The following is a 12,672-nucleotide window of genomic DNA, read 5'->3' on the forward strand; positions in this document are numbered from 1 at the left end:
CTATTTCGCCCGGGGCTGCTCATGCCACACTGTATCTGTAAGTGTGTGGTCAGTTTGACCATCTGCGTGTCCCCTGGGTGCAACAACAATGAGAACAGAGGTCCCCTAAGTAGGTCAGTCGTTGGTGTGAGGCTAGGCAGGCTTATCTGGGCACAGAGTGGTCCGGCTCGGTGGACCAGCTCCCTTTGTTCCGTAGCACGGCTCAGCTCAGCGCTCCCACAGAGGCAGCCAGCACTGCTGCTGCCCCAGGGTCAAGTCTTTCCAACAGCAGACCTCAAGGCTTTGTCGGGTTCTTTTTAAGTAAAGAGAAGTGATTATTGTGGTATTGTGGTAATCTTCATTTATCTATTTTGTTGGGCTCTTGTAGGAGAATCAGAATGACTTTTATGGCAAATACATAAGTCAATAAATTTAATGTAGTGTTGATGAGATGTCATGATACACCGGAATTAGTACCAGAATTAGAAAAGAATGAAATGCAGAAATACTGTACACTTTTTTCTTTTTCAAAGAATTTGTCTGTTGGTGTGATTATAGTAGTAGTTTACATCTTTTTAAAGAAATCTGTTATTCTTGGATGAACACAGAAACATGTTCACCAATTAGTTCATACAGGGTGAAAACGCTACAGAAAGTGTGTAATCCACCATAACACTATAACCCTATAGTGGACATCCAGTTCCAGCCCGGTGGTTAAAGCCTTTTAGGGTATGGGTGACATTTTCCACTGGAGCTGATGGACTTGGAGCATTCAACGTCCAACTCCCTGAACCAAATCATTATTTATTTTGATTTTATGACTATACACAATAGCATATATAAAAAAATGAGTCTGTCACTATAAATTAATAGACATATTGTGGTGCTTGTGATGTGAAGATGGTAATGCCAGCTTGGCATTTCAAAAATGTAATTCACTTTTACATAGATCTCAGCAATCTTAATGGAACTTGGATTGAATCAGAATTTTTTTTTTTTTATATATATATATATTGGAAATAATTTTATAGTAGCCTATTGTTATTTGCTATGATGCTACAGTGGGGATGGATGGTGGCTTCTAGACTTCAACCATTAGCAAATGCCAGAGTAGACCAGAAATCTGTCTGTTTTAACCTAGGATAAAAATAAAGTTGTGTTGCTAACCTTTAAATCTGCTGAAGGGGAAATTAGGTTCATCTGGAGTTTAAATCACCATGCCCTATGTATGTCTTAAGAACATATTTAGCTAATGCTGCAGTGGTATCTTCAAACACAAAATAAATATCATTGAAATCAACTGAAGTAAGCACTTTTCACTGCGGCAAGAATGACTAATGACCAAAGTTGCACTTGGCAATGCATTAAAATGCAGTTTGATTGCCTGAGGGTCTGGATGCCAGACAACTTAAAATAGATGGTAATGATGCACGATGGATAATATGTCATGTTTTCTGCTGTTTACTCACTTATTACACCATGCTACACAATAAAAAAGCATTGTCCTTAAGTGGGAATTGCGTGTTAATCTGTTCCAAAATGTTCCAGTCATGCTTGATTTTCTTGGAAGTTGGCACAAAGAATGTACTCTAGTTGGAAAGCTTGCAGCATCATCAGACCAAATTTGGGGTCAACTCACTTTCAGTTTCATCCCTCAAAATATAAACTGAAATTGTTGTGTATTTGCTAATAGAGCATTCATTCTTAATTATTTGTTAACTGGTTGGATAGGACAACTTTCTCATGCCAGAAGTTTTACAATATTTGATTTTTGAAGATAATCCACTTCCTGGTTTGATTGCATTGAAAGAGAAGTGAACCCAAACCTGAAGTCCATGTTTTTCTCAATTAATTTCACTAATGTATGGTCCTAATAGTGGGTGATTAGGTATTTCATACTTGTATTCATCTTATCTTTGTTTATTGCACTAGCTTAGAGAGCTTGTCCTTCAAAATGAATTTGATGCTAATGAACCGTAGTGTTCAAAGAAAAAGGTGTCGATTTACAGAGATAGACAGATAAATGACCCAAAGTTTGAAGTCTTACGGTATTTAAGATAGAATGCATGTGAGTGTATGTGTGCATGTGTATTGTGTTGTATGTGTGTGTGTGTGGGGGGGGGGGGGGGTGTCTGTGTGATATTATACAGTACATTCACCTGAAAGCCTGGGCTTGCTTATTGTGTGATTTAGGAGAAGCTTAGAATGTAAAGTGACCTGAATGGCAGTGATGTCAGCCCCTCCATTCATGAAAAGCATGAATAATTGAGGAACCAGCAGGCTCAGTGCACCAGCACCAAGTAGAAGCGGAATGCAAAGTGGAAGCCATCTCTTCTCTCGTTTTCTCTCTCGCTCTTTCTCCCTTTCTCTCTCTCTCTCTCATTTTTTTTTCTCCCCCTTCACATTCTCTCTCTGCCAATCTCTTTCCATCTATCGTCCGTCTGCACCCGTGAAATACTGTGAGCGAGGAGCAGAAATCGCGAGAGAAGAGCCTTGCTTGGATACTAGCGGATGCAGCAATCAGGCAGACGACCGAACGGCTGGGAGAGCCGAGGAAGAACAAGGGGAACGGGAGAGAGGTGCAGGTTGCGAGTGAGAGGGGGAGCTATCAGCCTCCATTAAACAAAGAAAAAGGGTGAACGATAGAGGGAGAGAGAGCCTGATCACCAGCTTCAGTGGTCTCTCCATCTGTTGGGAAAATAGATCCTCTCTATCTCTCTCTATCTCAGCCGCGTCCGCTTCCTCCTCCTTTTCCTCCCATCCTCCTGGCATGCTCCGGAACTCGTCCACCATCCTCCCCTTTATCCCTCATCCCTCTCTCTTCTCTCCTCTCCCCCTCTTCCTCCTCCTCCTCCCACGCCTCATCCGCGGCTCCCGCTGCGTGAATGAAGCCGTTTGAAAAGGGCTGATCGCTGCGGAGCTGCTCTCTACATGGCTACTACCAGGTTAGTGTTGGGAACAACCGCCTGCCTGCCTGCCTGCCTGCCTGCATACAGCCAGAATTACATGGAGGCTGCGTAATGAATCATTTCACTGCTGGGGGAGATCAACATGTACTATTTAGAATGAAAGTAGGGAGGGGGGCAGCTCCTCCTCAGACCACCAATGCCTCTTCTTTGGCAGGTGGCGTTAAGGGCGATGTAAGCTGGTTATTAGGAGATCAGAGCTGGCAGGGGAAGATCAGTGGCCCTAAGCCTGCTAAAGAAAATCTCCCCGCTTGCCTCTTCCCTCTTTCTCCCTCTCCATTTCTCCTTCTCACCGCCCTTCTTCTTCCACATTGAGAGGGAAAGGAGAAGAGAGGCGCAGAGTGCGCAGTCTGTGGAATGATCCGCTGGATGAACAGCTCGCTGCTGGGGGCTTCCTACGAGGACATGGTGGTGTTTGAGTGTGTGACGGTGGCCAACGAGGGCTGCCGCTGCCTTGAGGGCTGCTATGGCGAAGTGTTGAGGGACTGTGTCTTTCAGCAGGGGTATGGCGGACGCTGTGGTGTATGTACGAGTGTGTGTGTGTGTGTGTGTCAGCATGCATGTGCGTGTGCAGAGAGAGTGGGTGGGTGGGGTGGGATGGGCTTGGTTATATAAGATATGCAGTGTATAGCTGCATTTGAATATTGAGCAGGGGTGAGTTTGTAAGATTGGGTATGCGATGTGTGCCTAGCATGCCGTTTCAACGTGGACGAGGATGGAGTCAGCTGTTACGGGTCTCTGCAATGTGTGGGTGTATGTACTGTATGTGTTCATGCACATGTCCGTGTGTGTGTGTGCTTGTGTGTACTGTATGCGCATTCCTGCGTGTGTGCATGCGCACTCGTTGCTGGTGAGCGCGGTCCACCTCTGGCCTTTTTGAACAGAGTGGAGTTGAAGGGCCAGTGCCAGATGGGTATTTTCCAGGGTCAGCAAAACACTACAGTGAAAACAACTGGGGCCCGCAGAAAGGCCCGGAACTCTGGCTATTGTGAAGCCGACCGTTTGGACAGCTTGAGCCCAGTTGGATTTAAAGCTTTAGGGCTTATTTAAAGCAAAGATTGTAACGAAGTGGCACAAGCAGCCTGCTTGTTTTTCTTTGTTTTTCTTTGCTCTGTATGTAAAAACTTGACCTAATTTAAATGACTCTGACGTGTGGTTCTTGTCTGATCCATGTCTCCTTCATGTCAGTCTGCTGTCTAGCTCTGCAGAGCTCTGTAATGCAGATGAGTTCTGTGCTCATGCCTCTGGGACCTATCCCTCTCGCCCAGTATGCAAATTAAAATGCTGCACTATATAAAAATTGAGGTTTTAGTGTTTTAATAATCAAGCAATGGGGACAGATGTTACCCAATGCTATGTACAGTAAGTGTGAATCTAAATCAGCCTCAATACTGTCTCTATCCCCATATAAATGTAGACAAATTCTGGACCATAATGCTTTTCATTACTGTACCAAAAAGTAGCACTGGGTATCCAATAGGGCTGAACGATTTTGAAAAAATATCTAATTGCGATTATTTTGACTGATATTGCAATTGCGATATGATTTGCAATATTAGAGGGAATGATCATTTTTACATCATTATTCTCATTTTCATTGAAAAACGTATTAAAATGATTATGGTGTGATTTTTGCGGGGATCTGTACCAAACAAAGATGTTTTCTTAAGTCTGTAGAATATGATGTGTAGGCCAGGACATCTCTGCAGCACGACAATATTTAATTTAAAATGGTATTTTGACACACATTTTGCCTTTAACAAATATTGCGCCTCCTGCAATTTGAAAATTGCAGTAGGCCATATTGCAATTTTGATAAAATTTCGATTAATTGTTCAGCCCTAGTATCCAAAAACCGTTCCATACCAATGTTTGCTTTTGTTATGATTTTTAATACATCTAAAGCTATTGAAACATATCACAATGCTTGAATTACTTTTTTATAACATGCAATATCTAGTTTTCTACTAGTTTATAGACATTTCGTGCAAATTATTAGAAAAAATATTGTACTGAACTATAAAATGAAATATCGCTTCATTAAACAAAGGTATTGTAATATGTATATATATATATATATATATATATATATATAGAACCAGTGTCAAATTTGAATTATTAATATTTGTATCAAGACGTTTTCAAAAATGCACAACCCTACCAATTATTAAATATGCATTAACTGATCCGGGATGAGCCATGATGCATTGTCTTTGTCTAATTGCATCCCTGCTGTATTTCCAGCTTAGAGAGCAGTTCTCAACAGCAGAGACAGTGGAGTATATTTAGTCGCACACTCTGAATATTTAAACCACTCTCTCTCTGTTCACTGTTGCTATAGCAATATTCATTCTAAGCTGAGCTTTGTTTGTGCTTTGTAGTTGTGTGGGAGGTGCACTAAGTGATATGGCTCTTTAATTGTTAAATTGTTTCTGATATAGCCTGCAGTCTTTCAATCAATTAATCAATGAAACTTCATAGCTCATGTGAGCAGACATAACACCGATTTTCACAAGTTAAGCACAGAGTCCCCATCATTGAATTAAGCTATTCAGTGTTTGATAGTTGTATTTGATTGTAATAGGCCTTTGCCTGAGCGTATCGTGTGTTCTTTCATCATTACAACCCCAGGCATGCCATCAGGAATGACTGGTACAACAACATACATGTATTGTGCAGTTCCAGATAGGTATACATCTAACAACAGCTGTGTCTACTCTGTTGTAATAGAACTGGAGAATCCATTGTGTTCACTTATACTGTGTTTCCATCTAGTTCATCTTGCAGTATAGTCCAGACACGATGCATGGACAGATACTCCTAAATGCTTTATGTCAAATTCTCAGCGTTTGTTTCATGAAGCAGTTAATAACACAAAGCGTGTCTGGCAGACCCTCTTGTTTGCTCCCATGCAGGTTACCGTCAGTTACATGTTTGCTCTCCACGCTATGCTGCTGGTTGAAAGAGCACATTGGCATGTGAATGACTGATCAGGCTGAATCATTCATATGCTGATGACGGATCCATGTTCCCATTGTTTACTGTCGTGTATCTGAAGAGGCGAGGTGAGCCGTGAATTCCTCCTCAACTAAAAAACAACACTAGTGGCAGTTGCCATGGAGATCCTGTCACTTTCTGCATGGAGGGAAAAGGGGAGAAATTATCTGCTCTATTACCGTTTTGGTTTATGTAACACTGTGTTTCTCCTGTATCATTTTTGGCGGGGCTGTTACCCAACCATAGCTCTTAATCATAGAATGTATCACTTTTCAGACAGACTTTTAAGAGGTTAAATTAATATCCTACTGCTGTATATATCCATTATTTATTCATATAGTAGATTTTTATTCTTCTTATAACATTTTAGTGTCCACCCCGTTTTGCTAAAAGAGTGCTGTTGGCAAGCCACAATTATGAATTAGATTTGCCTGGATATATAATGGTTAAATCAAAAAGAATAAAAACCCTAGCTACTAATGAATGACTCTCAATGGGCCTGGATCTCACTAAAACTCGCCCCCACCCATTTAGTCTCACACCCATCCACCCTGACCTACTATGTCTGATACATCCTCCATAAGCTCCAAAAACCTACTGATAGAGGGGATAGGTGGTGAAAGTGATAACTGTGGTAATGGTGTGTACGTGTGAGAGAGAGAGAGAGAGAGAGAGAGAGAGAGAGAGAGAGAGAGAGAATATGATAAAAGCTGGCTGAGAGCATTAGCAACCAAGTCAGGGTGTGACATGGAAAATGATGTGGCTCACAGAGCACAACTGGCATATACTGTATGAAAGATGCTCTGTGTGTGCGTGTGTAAGGGTGAAAATGGGGTGTATGTGTGTTTGTTTATGTGTGTGTGCATGTGCGTGTATTTGCAAGGGAACATGCATGCAGTGGTGTGGATGCAGTTGCTGGAAAGCGGGGCAGTGATGTGTATGTGTGTGTTTACTGTGAAAAATGGCCATCCTAACAAGTCATTTAGTCTCATGTTCTGTCTCACAAGTGAAAATTTCTGCCAGTGCGGTCAGTGAGATGATTCCTCTTGCTTTCAATGCAGTTTCACTTGTTTCAGGAATTTTCTAGAAGTAAGTGTCAACATCTTGAAACAAGGTAGACTGAGGCACATCACTCCACTAGTGTCAAAAAATGACTCTTGATTCTAGAAAATTCTTGAATTCTTGAAATTGAAATTAGTTGAAGTGAAATTATCTCACCCCATTAGCAGATATTTGGCAGATATTTCTCACTTGTTTTAGTACAATAAAAATATTTGAAGACGCGTAACTACTGTAGATTAAATGAGTTTCTAAGATATTTTTGCAGTTTGACTCCATAGTAAATAGTTCATAATAAGGGATGTGCCTTTCTCTTAGTGTCCATGAACACACAGCACACAACAGTCTGCTCAGCAGAGGAGCTCTGACTCTTTGTGGACCAGAACATTATGAAGAGTAACATAGTGATTGGCTGCTTAGTGTTGACATGACAGTATTCAAAGGTTCTGGAGGTGAGATGGGTGGGAGGTGGTGAGCTTAAGCATTTGCCATCACATCCAAATGTCCCAAGTTCAATTCCAAACTTCAAGGAAACTTTTGGCTAACCTTAACAAATGTTTTATTCACTACACAGAACCTTTGCTGCCCATTTCTTAAGTCTAATCACAATCTAAACCTCTCCCTTTGCCTAACCAGCTTTCACATGACCCTAACCAGCTAGTCAATTAACTTGTCTAACCTGAACCTAACATTAATACTACTAGTACTACTGCTGCTACTAGTACTACTGGTACTGCTACTGCTATTGCTACTACTACTTTTACTGTTACTGCTACTGCTACTACTACTTACTAATAATGCAATACTCTTTTCAGTGCAGGATTACTACTATTACTACTACTGTATAGAACCACGTCCTTGGAGCAGGTTGGGTTTCAGTGTCTTGCTCATGGACTCTTCAGCAGGGTGGATACTTAATAGCATTGGGGCTTGAACCAGTGTAAGGGTGGTCTGCCTAGTCACTACGCCCACCCTTCTGCCCCCAGTAAGTAGCTGTGTCAAATTAGCACTAATAATCTACTGTAGCACTCTGACATTGTGATAATGTGAGGCGACAATGCAGGAGGAAGAGGCAAAGTGTCTCCCTCTGACAATACGCCCTCACTTTGCAACAACATCACATCATGTGGTGGGAAAAACACACAGCAAACCAGTCTGTTCTCAGTGTATTGGCTTGAATGGGAAAAAGAAGAGTGATATGACCTGCTGCATTCTGAATTAAAGTTGTTTTAGTAATAAGCAGTGATAAGCAGTTCTTGAGAAAAACAACTTTGTTTGAGGTCTGTAGCCATTTGGATGCTATAGAAACAGCCATTGGCCTGGGGTAGGCTAGTCTGCCCCTAACCAAGCATATGCAGGAGGGTTAACATCTATTTGTGCAGACAGGAAGTTTTGCGCCATCTTTGTACATACACCATCTTTAGCACTTATGTGTCTCTGTCTTCAGTGAGTGTGCACATGAGTAAGTGTGCATATGAGTGTCAACATTTGGGGTTTTTTGTGTGTGCGTGTGTTTGCGGGTGTTCGTCTGTGTCTTTGTGTATGTGCATACGTGCATTTGTGTGTGCATGTAACCCAGACAGCCTCCTGGCCCAGACAGAGATTATCATGCAGGATGAATATCAATGTACTCTGCTTCCTACCAGTTTAGTGCGCATGTGTTTGTTCTCAGCCATACCCGAATGGATGGCATACCACACATTAAGTGTGCCTAAGACAAAAAAATGCTAGATAGGATATTTACAAATCCAAGCTGTGGCTCTGCACTAAGGGTTTTCCAGCAATGACCTCTTGACATTTGCCTGCCATAGTTCTGTGATTTACTGTACTTGAAACAGTATATGGACAGATTGTTTTACACCTCACAAAGAGAGACTTTTCCTCAAATTCACTCTTAATAAGGTCAGTAGGGACTAATCAGTAGTCAGTGCAGGGTACGCGATGTACAATACAGTCAAAATGATCATCCACTGAACAGCGGACCATTCGCTAATCACACAAATGAATATGAGCAGAGCCATAATATACCCGGCCTGCATCATCTATCCCCTTGCATTAAACAGATGTGAGGGCTCAGCGCTGTCCTGGCCATTTCCAGTCAACCTGCCGCTGCTAGAGCAGACCCTGACAGTCAGACAGAAGCTGTCAACACCACGCACTATGATTCAGTGCCCTAAGCTGCACCGAAGCCCCGACTGTAACAGTAGAGCAGTATAATTCATGGTCACTAGCAGCGGCCATTGGCTGGCCGTGACGTAATAGCTTGCATAACGCCATGTCAAGTAACCGGGCCTGGCGGGCGCACTGCCACACGGATCGCTTACAGAGCCTTTTGTTAGCCCCAGTCATTGTGAGGAGAAGGCTTCTTGGTGAGCTGTTGTGTGTGTGTGTGTGTGTGTGTTAGACTAGAAGAGAGCGTCTAGTGCTGGAACACAGAGGCTACCTGATAGGAGCTTTGGGTACTATGGAAGGACAGGGACTACCTGACAACAATCCGTCCCACTTACCTGGAGTGCTATTAATGAAGATATCAATGCAAATCCCCATGTTGAAGTGTTTGTACCTTAGCTTTACCTTAGCCGCATAGCTGGTTCAACTGTTGGTTTTAGTGTGAGATGAGAAATCATATCACATTCTCTATGACAGTAATAGTCAGACTGATGCATTACACATGGCTTTGTATCTCTGATTGCTTAATCCTTGTTATGTCTTCCACTGTGGTTTCCATGGCTTTGCTGCAGCCGTGCGACTGTTTTAGTATTTCAAGGAAAAAGGGCCCGAAGTGTCATGAGGTCGGATGGTTTAAGAGATTTGTGATTAAACAGCTCAATAAATGTCAGGGTCAAGGCGATTTCAGTTGGATGTTTTTCCAGACACGTGCATTTCTCAACCAAATTGGTGATGGGGGGTGCAAAACAAACATATTGATTTCCTTTTTCCTTCCGAAGTGAAGTTTAAACTGATGTGTTTTGAAAAGCCACTGGTGAGAAAGTCCTCCGGTCATGTGTGACGCTTATTTCCCTCACTGTTGTTGTTGTTGTTGTTGTTGTTGTTGTTGGTTTCCAGTATTAGCTTAGGTTAGCAACCTGCTAGCTGTTATTAGCCAGGTTAGCACATGCTGCTCCAAGCCTGTTAAGCCTGGAGTGATGTAAGTCTGAGGAAGTGTAGATAATGTAGATCTGTGAACTAATGGCACTGTGGGATGTCTTACATGGCTCATTGCTTGATACATCTATGGAAGTACTGTAGGTTAATGTGGACATTCTAGTCCTGTAATTAAAATTATGCAATATTCTGATTTTCACCCCACCACAACAATCTGTTTTATATTTGTACATATTTACATACATATTATATGTGGATTTCTATGATGCCCATAATGTTAAAGAATGTTAAAGAATATGTGGTAAGATTATGAAAGAACAGTACATTGAACAGTACATCTCTCTCTCTCTCTCTCTCTCTCTCTCTCTCTCTCTCTCTCTCTCTCTCTCTCTCTCTCTCTCTCTCTCTCTCTCTCTCTCTCTCTCTCTCCGTCTCTCTCTCTCTCTCTGTCTGTCTGTCTGTCTCTCTCTCTCCCTCTCTCTGTCTCTCTCTCTGTAGCACTGCCAGTAACTCGAACAGGAGCACCCCCGCCTGCTCACCAGTCCTGCGTAAACGCTCACGCTCTCCCACACCACAGAGCCAGGAGGGTGAGAACATGGTGGAGAAGGGTTCGGACCACTCCTCTGACAAGTCCCCCTCCACCCCCGAGCAGGTCGTCCAGAGAACCTACTCCCTGCAGTCGGCACGAAGCGGGGGAAAGAACTCAAAGGTGAGGGACCATAAGAAGCTCCTTTTACCTCCTTGACACATTTTCCTGTAACAAACACCTGGCGCCAGTTGGACAGATGGAAATGAAGGTTAGCCCCAAGACTGGAAGGTTTTCTAGTGTAGGATTTTAAAAGCCTTTTCTGTGAAACTGGTCCATACAGTATGTCAGAGCTCGGTGGAAGAACTTGGCCCCTGTGTCCACATGGGACCTTTTTTTAGATAGTAGCACTAAACAGATGCTTGGCAGATGCACTGCTCGTAGCTCTAGTTGTTACTAAGCGACAATTGAAAACCAGTTTGAAGTGCGGCGTTCTTCTGCCCAAGTTTGAAATATATTTAACTTCTAGCACTCTGCACTCTCTGAGCACTAAAACCGCAGTAAGTAGGGATGGGACGATATGCTTATCTCACGATACGATTCGATACACAATATGGGGTTCACGATTCAATACAACCACGATACGATGTAATAAATAAAAGTTCTACAAACAAACAACAAAGTCTGACTGTGCAGAAGGTTGTTTTTTTTCTGAGCCACAAATCTTTCTAGCAATGGCATTGGCTTGCTAGAATGTAAACAATAATTTAAAAATGTCAATCCAAAGTGCAAATAACATAATTTGGATGGAGAGCTTGTGAAATTGTGATAGTCAAGCCGTCTCATTTGTGATTATTACAGCAGAATAAAATGTAGCTAATATCGTGATTCATTTTTCTGCCCCGCTATGCGTATTGCCACATTTTTGTATTGCGATATATTGAATTTCGATATATTGTCTCATCCCTAATACTAAGCTCTCAGCTGTGTCATGAATGCTCAACAGTGTGTCCTTTCCACTGAAAAGAGCCTGCGCTGTGAAGAGAGGTTCCCGGTGGACACAACCTTACTACTCTTTCTGCCTTACCGTTCTGTCATCTTGACAGATTGGCTCTTGTGAAAGGCTTTTAGCAGGGTCATGACACTTTACTGTGGGACACAAGGTGCCAATTTCACAGACATGGATTAAGTTTAGACTGGTAATGTCTTACTCCTTCTAGGACTAGGGTTAAGGCATTCCTTTGAAACTGGCCCATGCATTATCTCTGACCAGAAAATCTGTATTTATAGAAGTTACAGCTCATTAAGATTACTGTATGTGATAACTGGGTAAACAGAACTGATTTACAGAAACATGGCTTGTTTTCTACCACTTTTTCTGACCCATGTAATTGCATAGTGTATCTTAACATTAGGCTTAACATTAGACTCAACATTTCTTTCAAAGCACACATCAGCATACTTTCATAAAGCAAAATGTAAATAAGAGGGGGCATGTGAAACTGTTTGAAGTAGGAATGATGATACTGTATGCTGTAACTGATTGATACAACGTTTTATTTACAGTAAGAATATGACATGTTCATCTCTTTCTTGTCTAAAGTAGTAGTGAATCAGTAAGGCAACAGTGAAATGGCATGGTGTTAGCAGCTGTGTGCTTTTCTTTGCCATTTCACAGTGATTTTATCCCCCTCATACCTCAGCATCAGCCCACCATACTGCATTAGATGTGATATTGTCATTATAGAATCAAACTATGTGTAGATTCTCCCCGGCTCTCTGATAGGTTTCTGTCAGATGATATGCTAATGATATTCATTGACTGTGACTGCTAAAACATGTCAGAGTAGGCGCAGTTTTATTATTTTTTCCCAGTTTAGTGACATATCCTTATCAGTGGTTACTGGCATGTACATATTGATGTGCTGCTGTTACTGTCACTCTGCTGTAGCCGACCAACCCAAGTCTATTAATGATGACACCCGCACAGCTGCTTAAAAGTTTCTGCTGATCAAGATCCCCCATCAGGAGAGATTTCAC

At 42.1% G+C, this 12,672-nt stretch overlaps 1 protein-coding gene across 6 annotated transcripts in view; it reads left to right on the plus strand.

Moving 5' to 3' along the window:
- gramd1bb (GRAM domain containing 1Bb) overlaps positions 1 to 12,672 on the plus strand; it is a 78,180-nt gene that overhangs the window by 39,451 nt on the left and 26,057 nt on the right. For 4 of the 6 annotated variants that reach the window (XM_071917839.2, XM_071917836.2, XM_071917837.2 and 1 more), the window contains exon 3: positions 10,605 to 10,815. In XM_071917839.2, coding sequence (XP_071773940.2) covers positions 10,605 to 10,815 — 211 coding nt within the window. Of the gene's footprint in view, positions 1 to 10,604; positions 10,816 to 12,672 lie in introns of those variants that run through there. The other 2 variants (XM_071917841.2, XM_071917840.2) reach the window with 1 other exon arrangement.

This window comes from Centroberyx gerrardi, chromosome 6 (genome assembly GCF_048128805.1).
Source record: "Centroberyx gerrardi isolate f3 chromosome 6, fCenGer3.hap1.cur.20231027, whole genome shotgun sequence".
NCBI lineage: Eukaryota > Metazoa > Chordata > Actinopteri > Beryciformes > Berycidae > Centroberyx > Centroberyx gerrardi.